Source organism: Leptopilina heterotoma, unplaced genomic scaffold (assembly GCF_015476425.1).
Source record: "Leptopilina heterotoma isolate Lh14 unplaced genomic scaffold, ASM1547642v1 Lhet_54, whole genome shotgun sequence".
NCBI classification, from domain to species: domain Eukaryota; kingdom Metazoa; phylum Arthropoda; class Insecta; order Hymenoptera; family Figitidae; genus Leptopilina; species Leptopilina heterotoma.
This window is the reverse complement of record NW_025111118.1, coordinates 6,240,425-6,267,961: the sequence shown is the minus strand read 5'-3', so window position 1 is coordinate 6,267,961 and position 27,537 is coordinate 6,240,425. Positions and strand designations below refer to the sequence as shown.

General features: G+C 19.8%; 2 protein-coding genes across 7 annotated transcripts in view; one reads left to right on the top strand and one right to left on the bottom strand.

Annotated features, from left to right (window-relative positions):
* LOC122508348 (synapsin) overlaps positions 1–27,537 on the top strand; it is an 84,522-nt gene that overhangs the window by 41,807 nt on the left and 15,178 nt on the right. The window lies entirely within an intron of this gene.
* LOC122508349 (metalloproteinase inhibitor 2) lies at positions 850–26,970 on the bottom strand. 3 transcript variants are annotated; one of them, XM_043621640.1, is made up of 6 exons: positions 26,858–26,970; positions 24,080–24,150; positions 6,033–6,159; positions 5,406–5,491; positions 4,684–4,911; positions 850–1,513 (listed from the first exon to the last, which is right to left on the bottom strand). In XM_043621640.1, the coding sequence occupies exons 3-6, from the start codon at positions 6,157–6,159 to the stop codon at positions 1,301–1,303; spliced, it is 654 nt and encodes a 217-aa protein (XP_043477575.1). In that variant the 5' UTR covers positions 24,080–24,150; positions 26,858–26,970; the 3' UTR covers positions 850–1,300. The 3 variants fall into 3 exon arrangements, with proteins under 3 accessions (XP_043477575.1, XP_043477576.1, XP_043477574.1); XM_043621641.1 differs by lacking the exon at positions 26,858–26,970 and adding an exon at positions 25,095–25,166; XM_043621639.1 differs by lacking the exons at positions 24,080–24,150; positions 26,858–26,970 and adding an exon at positions 22,825–23,102.

Below are 27,537 nucleotides of genomic sequence, written 5' to 3'. Positions count from 1 at the left end.
AAAATTATTTGCAAAAAAAAAAGTTATTTTAAAAATAAATTTTTAATTATTTGAAAAATTATTTCTTTGAAGTGATTTCGTACTTTCAAAAGAAAATTCAAAATATTTATGTTTCGAGTGAAATGAAAGTCTATTGTTATTAAACATCTATTTTCTTTTAACAACTAAATATTTACTTCAAGCAGAAAAATATATTTGTATCAAAAAAGTGTTTAATACTAAATAAATTCTAATTAAATAAATATTTTTGTAGTGAATAAATATTTCTTAGAAAAGAATATATTTCCCATCAAATATTTGTTGTAACAAACAATACATTTTTCTATAAAATATTTATTAATAGAAAAAATATTGTATCAAATATTCATTGCTAGAAAATATATAATATATTTTTTATATAAAATATTTGTTGCTTAAAAAAAATATATATATTTATTAAAAATTTTTATTGAACCTACAAAAAAATTTATTTTTCTATCAAAATCTTTTTTTATTGCTACAAGAGATATAATTTTGTACGAAATATTTATTGCTGCATAAAATATATTTTTGTATCAAATATTTTGTTGTTGCAAGAAAAAAATTTTTTGTAATTTTTTTTCACTGCAAAGATGATTGTAAAGATGCTTTCTTTTGACAGTAAACAAGTTATTTTGCTCCAGAGCACAAATTTCAAATTCCTTGTATAAATTATCATAAAATGCAAAATTTTCCTTCCTTATTATGTATATAATTTAGACAGAGTACAATAGCAACAATTGTTGTTGGTAAAATTACAAACAAAAATCTGGATAAAAACCGAAACGAATCATCACGATAATCTTCTTTCTCTGTTTCCTCTTTTTCATCTTCTTCCTCCTTTTTTTTCCTCTCTTTCATCTTTCTCGCTCAATGCTTCCATTTCCCTGGAATCGCGACTACCAGAAAGACGCAAAAGAACCATTCGGGAAAATTAGTCTCTACAAAAAGATCTTAAGAAGGCAAAAAAAAAAAAAAAAAATTCCCCCAACATTCACAAATTGTGTTTTTGTGTTTTGTTTTGCCTTTGAAACTAATTCCACTTAATTCTGTCATTTAAGACTCAAGAATGAAGAACTCAATGAGTTACAGTGAAAATGATGTAAATTTGCGCATTGAAGAGAGGAATTGAAATATATTCGCATTTTATAGCTATATAGTGGTCTCTCAATGATAAATAAAAGAGCAAATGCGCAAATGTTGAGATAGAGAGAGAGAGAGAGATGACTGAAACGATTGTAAATTGCAAAACGGATGATTTCCAGCTCGTGAATCACACTTCCTATGATCTGCGCTGTTCCCGATTAAGTTTATGCTCTTTAATGCATGTCTTGTAAGACGCTGACGGAAACCATGAGCATCCATCCAGACCCTTTAGGCAAACTCCATGTTGCTCCTGACAAATCAATGGTCCCGGCTCACTTTCCCACAGGCATTTCTTTCCATTTGATTTCTCCAAAACTGAACCCTTACGATTGAACGACGTGTAGGCAATCTGTTGAAAAAGCAAAAAAAAAGGAAAAAAACATTTTCATTATTCTCTGATTTTCTTTTCATATTTTCAAAACCTGCTTGTAAATGAATTGAAAATATTTTTCGTACTTTGAATTTTCATGTTTGGGTTCGTTTCAAACAAGTTCGAAATTGTTAATGAATTTTTTTTAAATTCTCATCAAAATTTCAATTATTTTTATAAATTAATAAAATTCTTCTCTGAAATTCAATTATTTTCAAAAATTTTAATAAAATTCTTGAAAAAATTCAATTATTTAGAGAAATAACAAAATTCACCAAAGGTATTCAATTATTTTTTATAAATTATAAAATTCTTCTTTGAAATTCAATTATTTTCAAAAATTTTAATAAAATTCTTGTAAAAATTTAATTATTTAGAGAAATAGCAAAATTTTTCAAAGGTATTCAATTATTTTTATAGATAAAAAATTCAATTATTTTTAATACAATTTTAATAAAATTCTTGAAAAAATTCAATTATTTAGAGAAATAACAAAATTCACCAAAGGTATTCAATTATTTTTTATAAATTATAAAATTCTTCTTTGAAATTCAATTATTTTCAAAAATTTTAATAAAATTCTTGTAAAAATTCAATTATTTAGAGAAATAGCAAAATTTTTCAAAGGTATTCAATTATTTTTATAGATAAAAAATTCAATTATTTTTAATACAATTTTAATAAAATTCTTGAAAAAATTCAATTATTTAGAGAAATAACAAAATTCTTCAAAGGTATTCAATTATTTTTATAGATTATAAAATTCTTCTCTGAAATTCAATTATTTTCAAAAATTTTAATAAAATTCTTAAAAACATTCCATTATTTAGAGAAACAACAAAGTTTTTCAAAGATATTCAATTGTTTTTAAAGATAGTACAATTTTTTGTAAAAAATCAATTATTTTTAATAAAATTCTTGAAAAAATTCAATTATTTAGAGAAATAACAAATTTCTTCAAAAGTATTCAATTATTTTTATAGACAGTAAAATTCTTGAAAAAATTCAATTATTTAGAGAAATAACAAAATTCCTCAAAGGTATTCTAATATTTTTCTAGATATAGTAAACTTCTTTGTAAAAATTCAATTATTTTCATAAATAATAAAATTCTTCGAAGAAATTCAATTATTATCAATAGTTGTTCATTAAATTCATTACAAAAATTCAATGACTTACAAATTTTTTTATCAATTTGTTTGCAATAATTCAATTATTTTGATAAATAATAAAATTTCCACAGGAATTTAATTATTTTCAAACACACTATTCTTAAAATTTTTCGAAAAAAAACAATTATTTAAAATGAATTTTATAAAATTCTTCTTAAGAATTCAATTATTTTTGAAAATTTTAATAAAATTCGTTGCAAGAATTCAATTATTTTCAATACAATTATTAACAAATTTCTTGTGTTGAATAAATTAAAGACATTTTTAGAAAGAATTCAATTATTTTCTAAAAATTTTAATAAAATTCAAGAATTAAATTTTTAATTTTAATTATTAAGCAACACGATTATTGTAAAAACTTGAAAGAAATTGTTCATATAAAATACAATTACTTTAAAATTTTCCAAATAAAATTATTAAAGAAAGTCCACTATGTTAAAAAAAAAATTCAAAGAAATTCTCCAAAAGAATTCAAAATTAGGATTAACAAAAATTTTAATAAAATTCTTCCCAAAAATTCAATTATTTTCATTAAAAATAAAATTCTTCGAAGAAATTCAATAATTATTAAATTTTTTGATAAAATTCTTTGCAAAAATTCAATGATTTACAAATTTTTTTATAAAACTTTTTCGCAATAATTCAATTATTTTCATAAATCATAAAATTTTTACAGGAATTTAATTATTATTTTCAAACACAATTTTCATAAAATTTTTCGAAAAAAATAAATAATTTAATAAAATTTTCCAAAAGAATTTTAAAAAAATGTTAATAAAATTCAACGTAAACACAATTTTAATAAAATTTTTCGAAAGAATCATCTATTTAGAATGATTTTTATAAAATTCTTCGCTAGAATTCAATTATTTAAAAAAAAATTAATAAAATTCATCGCAATAATTCAATTATTCTTGAAAATTTTAATAAAATTCGTTGCAAGAATTCAATTATTTGAAAATTTTTTAAAATAATTCCTTGTATCAATTCAATTATTTAAAAAAAATTCAATGCAAACATTTAATTACTTTTCATGAAATAATAAAAATTTCACAAGAATTCAATTATTTATTTTTTTTTATAAATTTCTTCTCAATAATTTTATATTATTTTCCTAAATAATAAAATTCTTTTTAGAAATTAAATTATTTTCATAAATAATTAAATTCATTGTAGAATTTCAATTATTTTCAATATAATTTTAATCGAATTCCACGAAAAATGTAATTATTCCAAAAAATTTTATTAAAAGTAGTTAAAAGAAATAAAGAATTCATTTATTTAAAAATTTGTCGATAAAATTCTTTATGAGAAATCAATTTAAAGAAGCATTTAATTATTCAATAAGTTATTAATTTTTGTATTTGAATAATTGAATTCTCTTAGAATTTTCTAATAAAAATTGATTTAAAAATGAATTTCAGTTAAAATTGTATAGATAAAACTTGGCCTGATTATTATTTTTTTTAGTAATTGGTCCGTAATTTTTCATTTTTGTTCCGTAAAATTCATATTTTTAAATACTTTCACTGTCTCGAGCCCTGTTATTTATAATCTATTCGAATTTATTCAAATTTATTCGCACTTGTTTGAAGCTAATTCGAACTTGTTTGAAACTTATTAGAACTTATTTAAAACTTATTAGAACGTGTTTGAAACTTATTAGAACTTGTTTGAAACTTATTCGAACTTGTTTGAAACATATTCGAACTTGTTTTAGAATTTATTTTTAAAAAACTGTTTGAACCCTTTTCGAACTAGTTTAAAATTTATTCGAAATTATTTGAAACCCATTCAAACTTGTTTAAAATAAATGATTTTTGAATTTATTGTTTAAAAAAATGGAGTGAATCAAATTGAAACAATTTGGAATAATTTTTTTCTTAATTTTAAATTTATTTAAAAGCATAATGTAAAGTGAATTTGTTTTTGCAAAAGATATTTTACACTTGTGTCAGTGAAAAGTTGTCTACTCACTTGACATTGACAGCCCATTTTATAGAGTTGTCTGAGACCTTTTCTCTGTCGTTTCGTCGTAGTTTCCCATGGCATTACCAAACCACAAAGGGATATAAAAGGTCTTCCAAATTCCCATCTTCCACCTACTACATAGTTCTTGTTCAATTCAAGATATACACCACAAGCAGCACTTGAAACTGGTGTGTAAATTTCATCCTCCAATACAAGATTTGTACCTTGCGAATTCTAAAATAGAAATCAAAAAATTTTTTTTCTTATTTCAATTCCTATTCAATTTTCAATCAATCAAAAATTCAGTTTCACTTTTTAAAAAAATTTAGTTTCCTAAAGTTTTCAACGAAATTTTTCTTCTGCTTGAATATTTACAAAAATTACTATAAGTTAATTAGTAAAATTAAATTAAAATTGAATCAAAATTAAAATTAACTTAAAATTAAATTCAAAATAAATTAAATTAAAATTAAATTAAAATTGAATCAAAATTAAAATTAACTAAAAAATTTTTAATTTATTTTGAATTTAATTTTAAGTTAAAATTAAATTCAAAATAAATTAAATTAAATTAAAATAAATTAAAATTAAATTAAAATTAAATTAAAATTAAATTAAAATTAAAATTAAATTCAAAATAAATTAAAATTCTCAGAAATGGAGTTTTTTAATTTAAAAAGAAGAATATTTTGAAAATGTTTAATTAGGCTTGAAATAATTTTACTCACTTTGAACACTCTCTTTACTTTAACCATGTAAAGAGTTGGACTCGTGTCATTTCCCCTTTTTACCTCTTTGACTTTAATCACAGCGACTAAAACAAAATGAAAATGTTTCTTAAAAATAGTAGGCAGAAAAAATTTTCACGATAATTAATTATAATTAATTAAAATTCTCATCGTAATTAATTAACTATTTATTACCTTGGTTTCAATTTAATTAAGTTAATGTAGATAAATAAATAAATTTATTTTGTACCAACTGTACAAAAGGGCTAATTCCGTTTACTTTTTTGAATAAATAAATAAATAAATAAATAAATAAATAAATATTAAATAATAACTATAAATAAATAAATATAAAATAAGTAATATAAATAAATTTTGGAGAATTATATAATAATGAAAATAAATAGTAATATTAATAAAATGTAATTTATTTTAATAATTAATTGCTTTCTTTAAATTCAATAATTAGAAGTGTAATTAAACTAAAAAATTAAACGAATTAAACTTAATAAAATTTGAATTTAATATATATTCAATATTATTTTATTATTATTGTTTATTTATAATGATTAATTTAACAGTTTTTTAATTGTAATTTTAAAAATTAAGAAAAAGAATTTTTTTTACCAAAATCAGAGAGGCAATATTTTGTTTGAAGATGAGCTGGTACACATGAACAGGCTTCTGCTTCCTTCACTGACAATAAAAGTAGTGCAACCAGTAAAATATGTATGCAAATTAATAGCCACCGCATCTGGAACAAAATCATTATTATTAATTAATATTCTTAATTATTATTAAAATTATTATAAATTATTATTATTATTATTATTATTATTATTATTATTATTATTATTATTATTATTATTATTATTATTATTTATTTAATTATTAAATTAATTATTGTTTTCTTGACTTTATCACTCGGTCGTCTTAATTATAAATAAAACGTTTGAGAGTAACAATCACTCCGAGTCAAATTTTACTCGGAGTGATTATTATATGAAATAAATAAAATATAAAAGAAAAAAAAATAAAACGTTGAGAGTAACGATCACTTCGAGTCGAATTCGACTCGGAGTGATCATTACTCTCAACGTTTTGTTCATAATTAATTATTAATTAATAAATAAATTTTAATTAAATTAATTTAATAGTATAAAATACTTTAAATTTGAAATTTCATTTTCCAAATAATTTTTACATTCTCATACATCCTTTGATATAATAAAAAATTTTAACTGCAATTTTTCTTGTTTGAGGACATTTTATCTAGATATATGTATAGTATACACTTGATATGCGTATGTATTCGAGCTCAGTAATTTAATTTTACGAGGACACAATACATAGATGTATATTATATATATATATATATTTATATGAATATGTGAAACCATAAAATTGTTACAACACTGTGAATATTAAATCCAACCAAAGTATTAGAGAGAAACGAAATCGAAAAAATATCAAACGCATTATTCCCCATAAAACTCATTTTAACATCTCTTATATGAATGCTCATCATTCTCATTCTAAAAATATATAAAATATATATCTTCTTCTTCTTCTTCTTCTCTGTGTGTGTGTGTTGTGTATGGGAAACTTAAAAAATTTCTTATAAATTATATTCAAGTCGTAAAAGTCCCTTTTTATCATAATTTTCCAAATGTAATTTATTTGACGTTTTCTAATAAATTAATAAATGTTTCTCAATGGCAATTTTTTTTTTTGGTGATTGAAAACGAATCATCTCATTATTTATTATTATTTATTAATATTTATTATTAATATTTATTGTTAATATTTATTATTAATATTTACTACTATTATATGTTTATTATTATTATATTTATTACTATTGAACCAATAAATAAATAAAATAATAAAAGAAAAATTTAGAAACAAATAAAATAAAAGTATATTAAAAATAAGAACAAAATTAATTATTACTGTTCATATTTTCAAAAATTTTAATAAAATTTCACGAAAGAATTCAATTATTTTCTTAAATTTTAATAAATTCTATCCTAAACAATTCAATTATTTTTTTAAATAATAAAATCTTTACAAAAATTCAATAATTTTAAAAACAGTTTTAATTGAATTCCTCGAATGAATTCAAATATTTTTAAATATTCCCATCAATTTCAATTATTTCCTAAAATTTTAATAAATTCTTCAAAATAATTCAACTATTTTTATAAATACTAAAATTCTTTACAGGAATTAAATTATTTTTAATCAAATTTAAATAAAATTCCATAAAAGAATTTAATTATTTTCAAAAATTTCCATAAAATTCAATTTCAACAAGAATTTAAAATTCTCTGGAAATAATTCAATTATTCTCAAAAAAATTTTTTTTAAATTCTATATTAAAATTGAATTACTTTCAATGCAATTTTTAAATATATTCGTCAAAAAAAATTGAAAGAATTCAATTCAAAAATTAATAAAATTCTTGTGATGAATTCAATTATTTTGAATATACTTAATTTTAAGTAAAATTCTTTAAACAAATTCCATTATTTTCGAAACAACTTTAATTGAATTTCTCGAAAAAATTTCATTATTTTCAAATATTTCTATAAAATTCTTCATAACAATTTAATTATTTCTTACAATTTTAATAAATTCTTTAAAACATTTCTATTATTTTTATAAATTAGTAAAATTCTTCGCAATAATTTAATTATTTTTTTAAATAGTAAAATCTTTACAAAAATTCAATGATTTTCAAAACAATGTTAATTGAATTCCTCGGATGAATTCAAATATTTTAAAATATTTCCATAAATTTCAATTATTTACTAAAATTTTAATAAATTCTTCGAAACAATTCAACTATTTTTATAAATACTAAAATTCTTTGCAAGATTTCAATTATTTTCAATTCACTTTTAATAAAATTTTTCTTCATAAAATTCAATTGCTTTCAAAATTTTCAATTAAAATTATTAAAAAAACTCCATTAATAAAAAAAAAATTCAAAGAAATTCTTCAAAAGAATTTAATTAGGATTTTTAAAAATTCAAATAAAATTGTTTGCGAGAATTTAGTTATTTTCCTAAATAATAAAATTCTTTGAAGCAACTCTATTATTATCAAATTTTTTGATAAAATTCTTTGCAACAATTCGATGATTTTCAATACATTAATTTTCAAATTGAAAATATTTGAAAAGAAAAATTATAAAAAAGTTAAGAAACAAAAAAGCAAACAACAACTAACTTCAAACTGCGAACAGATTACCGGAACAGGTACTTTATTATTAATAATTAATAAATGTTATAATTATTTTTATTTTACAATTAATTCAAAATTGTAATGACAAATAGAAATCATCAGAATTTTTTTCACTTCTTTTCATTAAAAGACTAAAATTTTGTTCAATATTATGTTTTGTCAAATTGAAATTATGCAGAATTTTGTTCTTTACTTCCAAGGAAAATTAGAAAATTGTTAAATAACTGTGATTAAGAAATAGAAAATTTATTTATTTTGCATTATTTTTTTTTATGAATCACAATTTTTTTAACAAAATTATTATTTTGTTTTAGAAAAAGAAGAAAAATATTTGCACCATTTCTATTTTTAATCTTATTTTTGGAACTGGATTTTCCACAGGAATTAAGACATTCAAAAATTTTGAATTCAAACTTTTTCAAATTAAAAAACTTGTAAAAGTATTGTTTATGCTCCGAGTCTTCAACTCGGAGCAATCGATATCTTCATGTTTTATATTAATTAAAGATGACCAAGTAATAAAATCATTATTTTATAATTTATATTATAAGAATATTGTTACTGTAACTTCATCAAAATTATTTTCATCATTTTAATTCAATTATTATTTTCTAGAATTTTAAATTATTTTTTATGGAAATAATTGAATTAAAAAAATTTTATTATTTATAAAAATAATAATTGAATTCCTGTGAAATTTGTATTATTTATGAAAATAATTAAATGTTTGCAAACAATTATATTAAAAATTTTTTTTTAATAATTGAATTCTTTTTGGGAAATTTTATTAAAATAGTAGATATTGAAAATCATTGAAATTAGAAAAATGCATTTTATTTTTGAAAATAATTGAAATTAGGACAAGAATTTTTTTGACATTTATGAAAATAATTGAACTTTGGAGAAGAATTTTGTTATTTATAAAGATAATTGGGATTTTTACGAATTTTTTTTTTCAAATTTTGAACATAGTTGAATTTTATAAGAAGAATTTTATTTTTTTTTTTTTTGAAAATAATTAAATTTCTGCAATTATTTGTAATTTCTCCAAAATTGAATTTTTTTTAGTGTTTTCAACAAAAATTTAAATTAGAGAAAATTTTCAAATTCTATTATTTTTAAAATTGCTAATTTCATTAAAAAAAAGGTAATTTTGTTGAATTTGAATTTTGTAGAATTGTTGCTAGTAAATATAGAAAATAATATAGAAAATAATAAGAAGAAAAAATAAAGAAAAACACTTAGAAATAAATAAATTAGAAAAAATGTAATAAAAAATAAATTAAAAAATAGTAAAAATAAAAAAGTAAATAATAATAGTAATAAAATAATAAAAGAAAAGAAGTAAAAAAAACTTGGAGACCGGAGATTTTGAAACGAGTATTCCGCGAATAAAATTAGAGAATTGGGACAAATTCTTGAAATTTTCGTGAGTACATATAAAATTCCTGTTTAATTATTCAAGAAGGAAATAAAGATAATAAAATGGCGAGTAGGTGTCGTTTTTCCGCAGAGTGTGTGTAGGTTGTCAGGAGTGTCGCGTGCCTCCACGATGTAAAGATACATATCAAAGGCAAGATCTTAATGATCGACTCACAAATGCTTGCTGCTCTTGTCGACATTAAATATATATATATATATATAATTCACAATTTATCAATAGTCGCGAAGCATATTAATCACAAAGTGCAAATTTATGATTTTTATTAAGTTGTCGAACACTATTTTCTATATGGAAATAAAATTTGTTAAGAAATACATACTTACAAAAATTATAATGATAATTATAATAATTATAATATAATTATAATAATTTTTTAGTTAAAATTTTATTATTTCATTTAGTATAGTTTGAAAATTTTTTACTCAACTTTTTAGTGGAAAATTACTGAAAAGTAGTAAAAATTTTGACTAATTTAAATATTAGTGGACAATTTTTTACTAATTCAGATTAAAAATAAATATTTACTTGAATCAAGTAAATTTTATTTTCAATCAAATTGTATTTTGGACCTAATAACTTCAGTATTTGAAACAAATATCGTTTGATCAATTTAAATATCCCCAAGAATTTATTAGATTCAAGTAAATATTTTTTTGATAATTAATAATTTTTTATCAGTGTTAAAAAATTATTATAAATTATTATAAATTAAAAAATTATGGCATAATGGTTCAAATGCCCTTAAAAATAAAATAAACAAATTTTGTGAATGAATTAAATCAATATAATTAATTCACTAAATAATTTTAACAAATTCGAATAAAATAAACGTATATTCAATTTAATGACAACATATATGTAAATATTTAAAATTTGCAGTATTACAACTTTGGAATTTTCATTTACACCAAAAAACAAATAATAGTCAATTTTATATAGATTTGTGGAAATTGAATATTGAAATTTAGCGAAAATCGACGAGTGAGTGAGTTTTTTTATAATTGTTTTCTGAATTGTCACGCAATATAAACTGAAAAGTTTATTAATCATAAATCTCTAAAAACGGCGACCCACAAAAGCAATGTGAGAACAAATGACACGTTTCGAGTTTGTTATTCAAATCCATTTTGCCCGCGACCTTATTTCTTTTTTTTATCCATCACTCGTTTATATGTATATTTTACAGATCACTTTTTTTCTACATTTTTTTTAAACTCTATTTGCACTTTATTTAATAAAAATGTTTATTTTCACAATTTTTTTTTTCATAATTCCTATGTAATCTTCTTTTTTTACAATTTCATCTGAAATTTTTATTTTTTTTTTTTTTTTTAAATTTAACTTTATTTTATTATTTCTTTTTAATTTAACTTTATTTTATTTTATTTTAATTTAACTTTATTCTATTAATTATTTATTAGGTACTTTTTTTTATTATGAAGGTTCGATTGATTTTTAATGATTTAATTATAAACTATTAATTTTTTCATTAATATATTGATTTTGATTTATAAAATTATAATTATTTGTTTAAATAATTTAAAAATTTGTTAACAAATAATTAAATAATTATTTGTTTTATTGTTCTTTCATTACGCCTTTAAATAAATTTAAATCCTCTTTAAATTTAATAGAACAGATATAAATTCTTAATGGGTAGTAAATCTATTGTTGTATTCTTTATTATTTTCTATTGTTTTCTGTTATCAATATTTTTTGTTTCAAATTTTTGAATTATTTTTAAATTATTATTATTTCTTTTTATTTATTTATTCCGTTTACAATTATAAACAATGCCTCCTCAGAGAATAAAAAAAATTAAGTTCTTCCTTGGGGAAAAAATAAATAAAAATTATTTTTCTCCTTATATGGAGATGATATATATTTTCATTGTATTCTATTTTGCATTATTTTTATTTTTTTCCGGTTTCAAAATTCCTTTTTTTTTTACTGATTTTATCGTTATTATCATTTTATTATTTTTTACTATTTTAGGAAAATTTACAAAATTTATTTTCATCCTTTATTTGAAAATTGACGTTCAGATAAAAAATATTAAATGCATATATTTATTTTCCTTTTTTTCCCTCTATTTTCTGATTTCAAATTATAATTCTTTTCTTTATTATGATTATTATTAGATCCTTATGTAAATTATCAAATTTATTTTCATCTTTTTACGCTAAGAATGACGTTTAGATATTATTGGAGTATAGAATGCGTAAATAATTCCACGTACTATGACGCATCTATAATGACAAAAAACACACCTTGCAAATTTTGTATTCAGATTTGCAATTGTGAATCACGTGAAAAATTCAAATTCCCTTCGCGAGTATTTAACGATATATTTATATTGTTTTATCTGATCGTCAAATAGAGACAGGTGAGAAAAAAAGGGGGGGGGGAAGAAAAGGGAATTTTTAGAAAAATATATTTTTGATTTTGTCACTTTTTAATATTTTTTTTATCTGTTAATTTTCATCTTAAATTTTCAAAAAGACTTTTAAATTTTGATTTTCTATAATAATTACATAATAAATTATTTAAAAAATTAATTATTAAATTAGTTAAAAAATTACTTGATAAATTACTTTAAAAATTATTGAATAAATTAGTTTAAAAATTACTCGATAAATTAATATGAAAATTAACTAATAAATTAGTTAACAAATTACTCGATAAATTTATTTAAAAATTACTCGACGAATTAGTATAAAAATTAATTAATTAATTACTTAACAAATTACTCGATAAATTAGTTTAAAAATTAATTAGTAAATTAGTTCAAAATTTTCGCAATAAATTAGTTAAGAAATTAATTATTAAATTAGTTAAGAAATTAATTATTAAATTAGTTAAAAAATTAATGAAAAGCAAATAGATTTTTTGAAATTAAAACTAAAAGGAGAATTTTTTTTTCCAATTTAAAAATAAGGTTTGCAATTTTTTGGATTAATATAGTCAAACGAAATATTTAAATTGATTTCAATGACTATATCGTAAGGAGCAATAATAATTTTTCAGTGAAAGAAAAAAAAACAATCAAATATTGCAATGTCATGAATTTATAATGTATGGTATTCGATAAGTAAAGGTGAAAGTAGAAAGTGCTCAAACTTCCCGAAGGTCTTTTTAAACTGATGTATTTACATATATTCAAAAATAACACTTTAAGTAATTGATAAAATTATACATTAAAATTGGTAATTAATTTCCACGCGAAATATCGAAAATATCTCGTCGAATAAAAAGTTAATATTTCTCAAAGTAGATTTAATTCGGATACTTTTTACTTTTTTCAATTGTAAAAAAATAACAAAGAAAATAAATATAAATAAATATAAATAAACAATAATAATAATTAAATAAGAGAAAAATAAATTAAATTTACAAAGTAGAAAAATTTTAATCAAGCAAAATACAGTAGCTCTCGCAGTAGCTTCAATATAATTTTTAATATCTTTTAAGGACCATTTATAAAACAAATAAAACTTGAGAAAGAATAATATATTATCGCGTAAAGACTTGTGTACTTATAATTATAATTTTTAGAAAGCGGGGCAAAAATATTTCCTTTCTCAATGTTTATAAAAAGGCGAAAGGGTTCATTATTTACTGTGAATCGTCGGTAAATTGCAGACATAGTCGGAAATTGAAATAAAAATAAAAATTAAATACTTTAAGATATCAAGTATGCCTCGGCACGTAGAAACAGTTAACGTTCGCTTACAGTGCTTACCGAGCAATATTTACACAGTTTTTTATAATAATTATCCTTGACGAAATTTCCACTATTCTTTTTTATTACTACCAGTCAATACTGTGTATTATTATTTATTGTTCATAATGTCAGGAAATCGAAAAAAGGAAGAAAAAAAACAAAATAGTGATTGATTACATTTTTACCCCGTTAGTGGGGTCAAATGGTTATTTAAAAATTAGCCCTTTATCAATTTTCCCTGAAATTTGCATAGAAAATATTTTTCTATTCTTTTAAAAAAAAAATGTGTAAAAAATGAAAAAAGGGAAAAAAAATCATCAAAATTCAATAAAATTACATTTTTACCCCAGTTGCAGGGCAAAACAATCATATTTGCAAATTAGCCACCCAGAGAGTTTAAATAATTTTTCCACTGTCCGAGTTATTTTAAATTGAAAAAATGTCGAAAAAAAATTTACAGCAAAACTTTCTTCAAACTGCGCATTATTACCCCATATCCGGGGTCAAATAAACATGCAGTTAATTAGCCACTCTTTAATTTCACGAAAACTTTGGGAACTTTGAGAAAAAATTTTCCCAAAAATATTTGAAACTCGTTCCAAAAATAAATTCTAATGTATAAAATTAATTTTCAATTATTTTTACAATATTATATTAGCTTTATATGGAAACTGAATTGAGGAATGAAAATTAAGAGATTAATTTTTGAAGTTAATTAAAAGTGAATTAGTGAGAACTTATATCGATTGCAGACTCACAATATTATTGAAATGAAATGTAAATTTGATATCAGTTCTCTTTTGATTATATATGCATCTTTGAGATTGGGTTGAATTTAAAACATCTCGTTTAATTAAATATTATTTGCTTTTTTCCTTCAATCTCGCCATCACCTGCTCTCGCACAATATAATATAATTCTGCTGAGAAGTCACTTTCAATGAATCATTTATATTCGCGACCTTTAATCAATTTCAACCCATGAATTCAAATCAAGTATTTCAAAAAAAAAAAAAATCTCCCAATCTCTATGGAATGCAATTATTTAGAGATACTAAACAAACAAAAAAAATACTTTTATGAAAATATTGAATATTTTTTTTACAATTCTTATACACAAATATTTAGAATTTTTCTTTATTTACAAAATAATAATTGCAAAATATTATTATAATAAATGATAATTCAATTTTATAACAATAATAAATTATTTCTGACGCAAAATTAAAAAAAAAATTATTTAACATAAATCTTAGAAAAGTAATTATTTTATACAAGTTTTATGAAATTCAGGTTAAGTTTATTTTTATTTTATTTATTTATTTATTTTTTTTTTTAAGTTTTTTTTATTTTTTTTGTATTTTTTTTTAATTTATTTGTACTTTTCCCCACAGTCACAATTTTTTTTTATATTAATTTTACAAAATAAAATACATAAAATCAAAAAAAAAAAAAAAAAAATAGAAAAAAATTTTATACAAAATTTATATTAAAACAAAACATTTAATTATTGAATTTATTATTTGTTTGACAAGTAATTTTATATTAATTTTACAAATAAAAATTATTCTATACAAATTTTATAAAATAATTTTCAACTAATTTCAAATAAATTTTTGTTTCGTACAAAACTCATAAAACAATTTACATATTTTTTATTATTTCTTTAATAAATAATTTTATACTAATTTAAAACAAATCTTAGTTAGTACAAAATTTATAAAACAATTAATTTTATTATTTTTTTAATAAATAATTTTATACTAATTTAAAACAAATTTTAGTTCGTACAAAATTTATAAAACAATTCATTTTATTATTTCTTTAATAAATAATTTTATACTAATTTAAAACAAATGTCAGTTGGTACAAAATTTATAAAACAAATTATTCTGTATAAAATTTATAAAAAAAATTATTTTGTATAAAATTTATAAAACAATTATTTTTTTCAAAATTTATCAAACACAAATTTTGCAAAATAAATTAAACACAAATTTTATAAAATAAATGTTTCTAGAATTTTTTGTAACATTTTATACAGAATTTTTTTTTTTAATTTATAAACATAAATTTGTTCTTTTAAAAATACACTTTTAGAACCGACTATAAATTAATGAAAGAAGATGAAAAAGAAAGGAAAAATTCAGGATTGAAATATAATTGAAAAAAAAGTGGTCACGAGTGGGTAGAGCAAATTCCTAAAAAATATTTAAAAAGCAAATGCATATTTACTAAAAACGAGTAGAGAATATTTCATTTGAAATGATGATGCACTTTTATCTTGCTCACATACATTTCCAACGAATTTCTTATGAGAAGCAATTTTTTTCGAAGCGAAAACGTAAAAAGAAACAAGAGCAGTGAGTAAATAATGGTCAAGTAAATAAGTAAACAATGTTGGAAGCACAGAAAACGATGAGCTAATGTTTTGACTGAAAACCAGACATTTCTCTCTTTCTTTCTCTCTCGCATCGTTTCCTTCTGATTAAAAATTTATTTTTTGTTAAAAAAAAATTAAAAAAAAAAAAAAATACAAAAAAAATTTGTTCAATATTGAAAAATTTATGAACCAATATTTTTGCTAAGAGGACATTCACCTTTTTAAATTTTTGGTCAATTTTAAAACGCTCTCTGAAATAAACTTTCACAACTAAACATCGTATTCATCTATTATTAGAGCTGACAAATGCGCCTGGTACCTTGCAATAAAGAGCGCACCGTAAGGTAATACATATATATGCACCTATATACTATATATACAGATTTCAAAGAGTTACTTTTCAAAGAGTCCAATTACTATACTTGGAATATATCAGGCTTCAAATTTCCTTTCACTGAAAGCGCTTCTTCAATTGGAAAACAATGCGAGACGAGAGAGAATGGAGAAAAAACAAAGAAGAATTGATCATTTCTCACTTTAGTTGTATTAATTTTTTTCTTTTTATTGTTTCTCTACTTTTTATTGCAAAAGGAACATAAATTTTCTCAGTTGTCTCCGTTCGTCTGAAAATACCCCCCAAGTTAGCAATTTACCGTCAATTTTTGTGAATTTGTTAAAAAAAAAAAATGTTTGCCGAAAAATTGTTCGCGGTGGTCGTAGTCGTTAAGGCTCTCACACTTTCTGTAACGTGGGTCGTAGGTTCGAATCCGCTTGGAATTTTTTCTGTTCATTTATTTCCTACGTTTATTTTAGGAAGTAAATAAATTTGTGAATAAATAAATTTGTGAATAAATAAATAGAGAAATAAATTAAGAACTAAAAAAATTTGTGAATAAATTAAAAAATAAATAAATTTGTGAATAAACAAATAGAGAAATAAATTAAATAAATAAATAAACTTGTGAATAAATAAATGGAGAGATAAATTAAGAACTAAATAAATTTGTGGATAAACAAATAGAGAAATAAATTAAGTAAATAAATTTTTGAATAAATAAATAGAGAAATAAATTAAAAACTAAATAAATAAATAGATAAATAAATTAAAAAATAAACAAATGTATGAATAAATAATTTTTTTCGATAAACTTTGTATTTTATTTTGAAAACAAAAATTTTTCTTCTCACAACACATTTGATAAAAGTTTCATTCTTTATTTTGTGTGCAGAAATTTTGTGCTTATCATTTGTGAAAAAAAAAGAAAATGTTTATAAATTTTGCATGCAAACAAAAGATAGAGTGACACTTGAATGAAATACTCGTCTCATCTCAATGGAATCAGTTTGTCTGCTGTCTCATTATTATCATTCATATTTACATAATAGTTTTCAACTTAAAATGCGATAAAAATATCGTCATGAAAGTATGCGCTGGATTTATGCAAATCAATGTTTTGAAATAAGCGGTCAAGCACTTTTTCACAATACGTGTATTGAAACAAAAAAAAAAAATTCTTTTTATTGAGTGAACAAAAAAATTAGGAGAAATATTTTATTTAATAAAATAATAAAAGAAATGGTATTTTGTTAATTTAAATAGAATTATTAACAAATAGTAGATATTTTATTTAATTTAATTGAAATTATAAACAAATAGTATTTTAGTAAATAAATTAATAAACAAATTGTATTTTAGAAAATAAAATATAGCAAACAAATAGTGTATTTTAGTAAATTAATTAATAAACAATTGTATTTTATTCAAAAAATAATAATTAAATAAAGAAAACAAAAAATATTTTATAGAAAAAAGTATTTTATGAAATAAAAAATTCATTTATTATTTGAAAAAATATTTTTATGAGATAACTAAACATAATATTAGGTTTTTACTTTCAAAAGTGGAAAAATGTTCACAAAATAATGAAATATACAAAAATACATAAATAAAATAAAAGTAAAAACAGAATTCAATAAAAATATAAATAAAAATATGAACAAAATACAAATGAAAGTATAAACAAAATATAAACAAAAACATAAGAAAAAAATATTGACAAAGGTAAAAACAAAAATAGAAACAAAAATAGAAATAAATTAAAAATACAAACAAAATGAAAACGAAATACAAACAAAACAAAAAAATTAAAACAAAATAGAAACAACAAAAATAAATAAACTATAAATATAAATTGTACAAAAAAACATAAACTATAATAAAAATATATAAACTGCAAACAAAAATAAAATCCAAATATAGAGAAAAATGAAAGAAAATATAAACAAATATATAAATAAAATTGACTTTTAAGAAATAAATAAATTTAAAAAAATTCAATGACATTACTTTTTTGCAAATAAAAAAAAGAAAAAAAATAGCAAACTAAAAAATGAGACACGACACATTTTTTTGAATTAAGAAGAATAAATTTAAAGAACAATAAAATGCAATATTAGAGTAGTGAAAAATTTAAAAAAGAAATAAAAATAATCAGCCAATTATTTATGAATAAAGTACACACGAGTATGTATAAATTATCATTAAAGTTGATTAGACGCAATATATCAAACGTGAGAGACCCTGAAATCTACTTTATTCTTATGTGTGTAATTCTTGTGATCAAAAATCCTAACGACGATTTTTTTTTCTACATGTGTGTTTTTTTTGTGGTTGTACGTATGTGAGGACGTATGTATGGTTACTCCATCGTTTGTTGCGTTACATTGGAATGTGAGAAGCCCATAGGGACTCTCAGGGTCAAGGTCAGAATTACGCAGATTCATATTATACATATGTGCTTAAAGTACCACTTGAAGAAAATTCAACACAAATTAATTTTTACACCTTTCAAAAATAGTTGAGAAGGAGAAAAAAAGCTGTTTTCTCATTTTTTTTTTTTTAATACTTTTTTTTTAGTAACTGTAAAAACGTCTGGAATTTAAATAATTAAATAAAGAAATATGTAAATAAAAAAATAAGTAAATAAATAAACAAATATGTAAATAAATAAGTAAATAAATAAATAAACAAATATGCAAATAAATAAACAAATATGTAAATAAATAAGTAAACAAATAAGTAAGAAAATAAGTAAATAAATAAATAAATATATTTAAGTAAAGAAATAACCAAATAAATAAGTAATTAAATAAATAAATAATAGCAATTATTAATACGAAATTCAAAGTAAATCTAGAATTTCTAATTTGAATCGAATTTTCATATTAGACCGGATTTTTATTTTTTATTTCTCAAAATTTATTATTATAAACGGTTGTTTTTTAACTTCAAAATAAATTTCTTTTTTATAATTATTGAATTATTAAATTAATTACTTTTATTGTATTTTTCGTTAATTTCATTATTGTATTTATTATTTTTTTCACATTTATTATTCTTAATGAAAAAATGATTTTTTCATTAAATCTAATTTTTTTAATTTTATTACAATTAACACGAAAATAAAGATTAAGTTTCATTTTATTTTTGATTATTCATCCACTTTCTTGAAATTTTATTTTTATTATGGAAAATATTATAAACAAAATAATAAATAGAAAAATTATTCTTTGAACTGTTTTGTTTATTTTTAATATTATTATTATTATTGTCACTAATATTACCTATTGTTGTTGTTATTATTATTATTATATTTATAATTAATTTCATTATTATATTATAATTAGCTACACTGAAAAAAAATTATTTGATTCAAATAAATATTTACTTGCATCAAATAATTTTTACTTGAGTCAATTAAATTGTATTTGTATTTTCATGAATTTAGTCACCGTTCAATATTTAATGTGAGTAAATTTATAAAGCTTTTCAGTCAAATTTAATTTTTTTTTTAAATTAAAATTAAAATCTTTTTTTAAATTTAAAAAAATTTTTTTTTTTTAAATTTAAAATAAAAAATGAAATATGACTGAAAAGTCTTCAAAAAAAATAATATTATCATTTTTCTATATTTTTTTCTCTCTTTTGCTATTTATTTAATGATTGTTTATATTTATTACCCGGCTTGCTAATAAAAGTGAATAATGTTTGGGAGGCGAAAAGAAAATTAGGTGATAAAATTAGTTGCGAATTGTTCCGAGTTCCAGATTCGCATAATGAATCACCTTTATAATCTGAATTCAAGAAGCAGAAGATATATAATTATAAAATTATAATGATTACATCATGTCTTGAGGGGAAAATTTATAGTCGACCCCCCACATCAGGAATTTTATTTTTAATTAATTATTATGATCGGAGAGGAATAATTTTTTTTTGCCAAAGTTTTAGAATTCTTTGACTTGTAAATATTTCTCTCTTTATTTTATTAACATTTTTTCAAGGAATATTTTTTAATTAATTTTGTCGTGCTTAAATTTTTTTTCCAAAAATCCATTTCGCTAGTTTTGAATAATTGATAAAGTTTCCATTGCGTTATTATTAAATAATTAATTTTTTTTTCTAAAGAATATTTCGCCTTTTATAAATTGTGAAATAATTTTTTTTTTGCAATTTATAAGAAGGGAAATAATATAATAATAACAATAACAAGAATTAATAATAATAATAACAATAATAATAATAAAAATATAATAATAATAATAATAATAATAATAATAATAATAATAATAATAATAATAATAATAATAATAATAATAATAATAATAATAATAATAATAATAATAATAATAATAAAATAATAATAATAATAATTTTTATTTGACACTTTTTCCGTTAAATTCCAAGCAATATTTTTTTTATAATAATAATATTTTAAAGACACTTTTCTATTGTTTTATATTTACAAAAAGAGGGCAATTAACAAGTTTATGGAGAAGGGATATTTGTTAATATTTCCTTGAAATTGAAATCTTTAATGAAACTTTTGCTATAGAGTCTCATTTCAACACCGGAGTAGTTTAAGTCATGAACGGAAATTATCACTTGTAAAAGATGAAGTCCCCCCCCCTTCTACTTGCAATTTCCTTTAACTATAGAAGTACCAGAATTTAATAAAAAGTGTCCTGCGAAAAATCAGGACTCAACTAATGAACAATTTCTTCTCTTTTATATTTTCTTTCTCCTTTGAAAAAAAAATGTTTAATTAAATTCCATTGGACAATTAGTTTAATAGATTTTAATTAAACTTTACACTATAGAATTAAGAATTATATTAAAAAAATTCAATTTTCACTAAAAAATAAAATTGTTCACTGGAGAATTAAATTTTCCAACAAATAAATAATTAATTCTTTAGTGGAAAATTTCATTCTTCAGTGAAAAATTTTATTCTTTAGTGAAAATTTAAATTTTCCTCTAGAAAATAAAATTTTCTATTAAAGAATTAAATTTTCCACTAAAGAATTTAATTTTCCAGTAAAGAATTTAATTTTCCACTAGAGAGTAAAATTTTCCACTAAAGAATTAAATTTTCCACTAGAGAATTAAATTTTCTGCCAAAGAATTAAATTTTCGACTAAAGAATTAAATTTTATACTTTACACTAAACTCTACACTTAAAAAATATTTCAATTCTGTTTTGTTTATTAACAAAAAAATTTTTTATTAGTTTATAATGATGATAATAATTATATTATTCACACGACGTTAATAATAAAAATAATGTATTTATTTAACAAATATACCAGACAAAAATAATAATAAGAATAACATAATGCTCTTTAAATTTTTGAATTAGTAAAAATGTTTACTAACTTAGTAATTAGTAGAAATCACGATTTATTAGTACAATTTACTAATTATAATTAAGGTATTAATTTACTAATTAATATTAATAAAATTTACTAATTAGTATTAATAAAATTTACTATTTAGTAAAATTAATACTCAATTTTACTAATAAATTAGTAGGAATTACTATTTATTAGTAATTTACTAATTTAATTCACTAATTTAATTATAAATTTACAAATTCAAAAGCAAAAAGTCGGGCACTAATTTAAATTAGTAAACATTTTTATTAATTAAAATTTTAAAGCGTGTAGAAATAATAAATAATATTTGTTATTAAAATTAAAAAGTATGTAAACATCTACAAAATAAAATATGGAGGAAATAAATAAAAATTACTTAGAATTATTTTTGTAATAATAATAATAAGAAAAAAATTATTATTAATAATTACAATATTAAAGACTATTTTTATTATTTTAACAAAATAATATTATTATTATTTTATAAAATTATTTTTTTTTATTATTATTATTTTATATTATTATTATTATGACAAGCCAAAGTTTAAGTACATAAATCCTCGAACTCTGCGTATGCCAGGGAGAGCAAACATAATTAATCGAAAATGACAAATTACAAATATTGAAATTATATGTAAATATTATGTTTGCCCATTGAAATAACATATTTAGTTATATAAATTACAAAACATATTAAATAAATTATTAATAACCCCAAGTCGACGTTTTTCGAAAATATGAAAATACAAATTTAAAAATAATTTTTATTTACAACCTAAATAAATTATTGAGAGATTATTAATTATTTATTAATTGCTAAATATTAATTATTTATGTAGTTTATTATCAAATATTTTTATTTATTTATTACTATTTATATTGTTGTCATACATAAAATTACTGACCTTTCCCAAATGAATTCTCTCCCAATGGGAGTTTAATATACGTGCGAGGGACACTTATTTATTTTTGATAGAAATAAATTCTCAAAAAAAAAAATCACATATATATAATGTACACTCACTGTAACACGAAAATTCACTAAATCAGAAAAATTTATTTGAAATTATAATTTTGAATAAAAAAAAAAATGAAGAAATGAAAATATATAAATCAGGTAGGAACGTCTAAGGCGCGAGTCAAAGCAAGACTGCCCCAGTTCCTTCGTAATACCGCTATTATATTCTGGACCACAATCTCTTATATACGCTCGTGAGCTTGCATCAGTAAATTCACATATGTAATTTTTATGTTAATATTGCTTGTTATTTTTTAATCAAAAGAATTTGATTATTTTTTTTTCGAATTTTTGGTAAATTTCTTCAAATTTTCCTTGTTTATTTATTAAAGAGGGAGGGGAATAAAAATAATATTGCATCTTCCTTATTATTATTTGAAAATTAATTTTTTCCGCGGTCCATTTAATTTTGTTAAATTTTATTTATTTAGATATTTATTTATTTACATATTTGTTTATTTAGGTATTTATTTATTTTTATGTTTATTTATTTAGGAATTTATTGATTTGGGTATTTTTTTGTTTAGATATTTATTTATTTACATATTTATTTATTTAGGAATTTATTGATTTTGGTATTTCTTTATTTAGATATTTATTTATTTACATATTTATTTAGGAATTTATTGATTTTGGTATTTTTTTATTTAGAGATATTTATTTATTTACAGATTATCTTTTTTTAGGTACCTATTTATTATGATACTTATTTTTTGAGATATTTTTTCCTCTAGATATTTATTGACTAAGATAATTTTTTTTCGTCTATATATCAATTTATTTAAATGTGAAATTAATTTTTCTACTTCAATATTTTATTAACAATTTAATTGCGTATTTTTTTCCTATCGCACAAGTGAATTTATTCTATTCAAATTATTTGCATTTTAATAATAATTTATAATATTTTTCCTCGCAATAAAAAAATAATATAACTGCAAAAAAAAACCAGAAAAATTTAATCAAATATATTGGATAAAATTTTCCTCAAAATACATATATATTTAATAAAACTGGTATTTTTCTTCTTTCTCTTTTTTTCGATAATAAATAATTCCAATATGAATAAACATTTTTATGTGTATATTGATTTAATAAATGTATTATTTGTTTGAAAATTAAAAACGCCGATAGGTACTCACCTTGAAAATGTGATGAAATTTGTTTTTTTTTAAACATTAGCAAAAATACACGTGAACATTATTGGCGACAACTGAAAATAATAAACAAAACTGTTTTTTTATCACATAAACATTTATAAAAGAAGAGGAAAATGTAAAAAAATTTTATAAAATTAGACACATTTTACTACTTTAAAAGAAAAACATTTTTAAATATTTAAATATATTTAAATATTTTTAATTTTCACTTTTTTTTGTCACGTAGTCACTTTTTCATAATTTTGAAAAAATGCAACAATAAAGCATTAGGAAAATAACAGAAAAACAATATTAAAACCAAATTTTTTACATATTTCCTTTAGTTTAGATATATTTTTATTTATTGTATTATTAACAATATTATTAATAAATATTATATTAAATAATAATATTATTACAATAAATTTTTAATTAGTTTTAGTTTAGCTTAGTTTTATTCGAGGTTTTAATTTTCAAATACTGAATATTCTTTATTTTGATTTTTATAATTATTTATTGTTAAATAAATTAGAAATACATAATAAATTTATTGTTAAATAAATTTAAAAATTTATAATAAATTTATTGTTAAATATAATTATTTTTATTATAGTTTTATTTTTCGATTACTGAATATTTTTCAGTTTAATTTTTATTTAAATAATCGTTATTTAAATAATTGCAAATAATTGTTATTTGAATTAAAAAATTATTCAAATAATTGTTCTTTAAATGATTGTTATTTGAATAAAAAAATTTTTTTTTCAATAATTTATAAATGTTTAGAAAAATACAATTTATTTATTTCTTCTCCCAATTGTTGATTATTTATTTATACAGACTTGAAAAAAATGAATAAATTTATAAATAATTTAAATAATCGTCACCAGACTATTAAGTGAAAATGAAGTGAAAAGCACATTTTCACGTATAAAATAATTCACTGATTCATTTCTGATTTCGATTTTGAGCACTAAAATATCAATAAATCATGATTAATCATAATTACTCGACTTACTTCTGTTAATCTACTTCTGACACTAACAAGAGGGAATTTCTTCGTTATCAAACTTGCTCAGTAATTACTCCGCATATTTTATATCTAAATATATACATACAAGTAGAAAATACAAGAAATACATTTTATTAGAAAAAAAAACTAACAAGTTGCTTTTATTTATTTTGATAAGAAAATAAATTATTCTGAGGAAAACTTCTTATTTTAAATGAGACTTTAATTATATAGGTAATTTAAGAAAATTATTTCATATTATTTCATAAAAATTTAAAGTGAATTTCCTAATTTGAAAATTGTATTTTTAAAAGGCTGTATAATTAATTATATTGAGAAAAAACCAAAAAAATTCTAGAAATGGGAACAAATAATTTTATCACTACTTGGAAAACAAAATTACACTTTTTGAAAATTATTTTATCGAAATTTTTTTTATTTTTTAACTTTTTGTTATAATTAACTCACTATTTTGTTGAATTATTTTTGGTACTTTATTCATTTGCCGAAGCTATTTTTGATTAATTATTTTTTATTATTTTTAATTATTTTATTAGTAACAATTTTTTATTTTATTTATAACATTTTTTTATTTTATTATAGTAACAATTTATTTTATTTATTTATTAATTGATTTATTTTTTCCCTCATTGGTTATTTTTATATTATCTTCAATTATTAATTATTTTTTTACTGTTTCTTTATTAGTTCTTAGTTTATTAAATTTGTTTACTATATTTGTTTATTATATTTGTTTATTAATTATTTGCATTTTATTCGTTTCTTTTATTTGTTTATTAATTTTCTCTTTATTTTATGCAAATTTTTGTTACTTTATTTATTTGCCGCAACTATTTTCTATTAATTAATTTATTTTCTTTTTATTTATTTTATTAGCAACAATCTATTTTATTTATTTATAAAGTATTTATTAATTTTCTTCCTTTATTGGTTATTTTTATGTTTTCCTGAATTATCAAATATTTGTTTACTCTATTCCCACATAAGTTATTAATTTATTTTGTTTATTCTATTTGTTTATTAATTATTGTCATTTTATTCATTTTTTTCTATTTGTTTAGTTATTTAGTAATTGTTTATTTATTTTTTCCTATTTTTGTTGTTTTAATTATTTGCCAACTATTTTTTGTTAATTAATTTATTATTATTTTTATTTTATTAGTAACAATAATTAGTAACAATATTTTATTTATTTCTCAAATATTAAATTATAATATATTTTCTATTAATTATAATACTAATTATAATATAATTTGTTTATTTATTTACTTTCTTCAGTTTTTTGTTATTTTTAATAACCGATAATTATTTGTTTACTCTGTTTCGTTATTAAATTATTCCATTTGTTTATTCTATTTGTTTATTAACTTTTTAATTAATTTTAGGCATTTAATTTTTTATTGTATTATTACCGAATTGGCAGCGAAATTATTTATTATTAGTGTTATTTTTATTGTTTATTATTAATATTATTTTTATTGTTTATTATTAGTATTATTTTTATTGTTTACTTTTTGTATTCTTTTTATTGTTTATTATTATTATTATCATTATTATTATTATTATTATTATTTTTATTGTTTACCATTAGTATTATTGTTTCTTATTTTATTTATTTAGCAGCAGCATTAAATCATAATTTATTGTTGCAATATTTATTTTTATTTATTGAACTTTCACGACACCAAATAACAATTGAAAAATAATTTTCCAAATAATTTGAATAATAAATAAATAAACAAACGAACCGTTTTTGAAACGCGTTATTATGAGGCACGTCATAAAAAAGAAAAGATCGAGTCACTCGTCATGAACTCTCTCTCGCGCGCTTCTTCAGCGAAATTGGCAGCTTTGCTTCTTGTGATACGGTCCTCACATCATCATCTTCCTCTCCAACTTTGTTTGAATCTCCTATCCCCTCCCCTCCCCCCTCTCTCTCTCTCAACTCTATCATCGCGGTGTTCGCTCACATTTTTTTTTTCCTCATTTTTTTTTCAACATTGGTCCATTCACTTCTCAATACTCGCACTATTTACTCAAACATTTCTTACGTGGGTTTTAACATTTTTCTTCTCTTCATTCTTTCTTTTTTCCTTCACAACAAGATTGAGGGCACTTGCTTATATAAGTGCAAAAAAAAAAAAAATTTTGTATATGAAAAACACTTCAAAATTCTGTGGAAAAGCTGGAAATCAACAAATAATGAGAAAAAGGGGAAGAAAGCATATTTTTTTGTATATTATTATATTGCATATTTTGGAGAATTCTATTTTTGATTTTGTGGGGAGAAAAAAATGTGTGAACAAAAGGGGGGAGGAGAAAAAAATTCGTTGAATTTCGTTGAGGAAAAAAGTGTACAAAAAAAAAAAAGTTGACGATAGCCATAATCGCTAAGGCGCAGCGTACGGAACTCAGGGTCTGAGGTTCG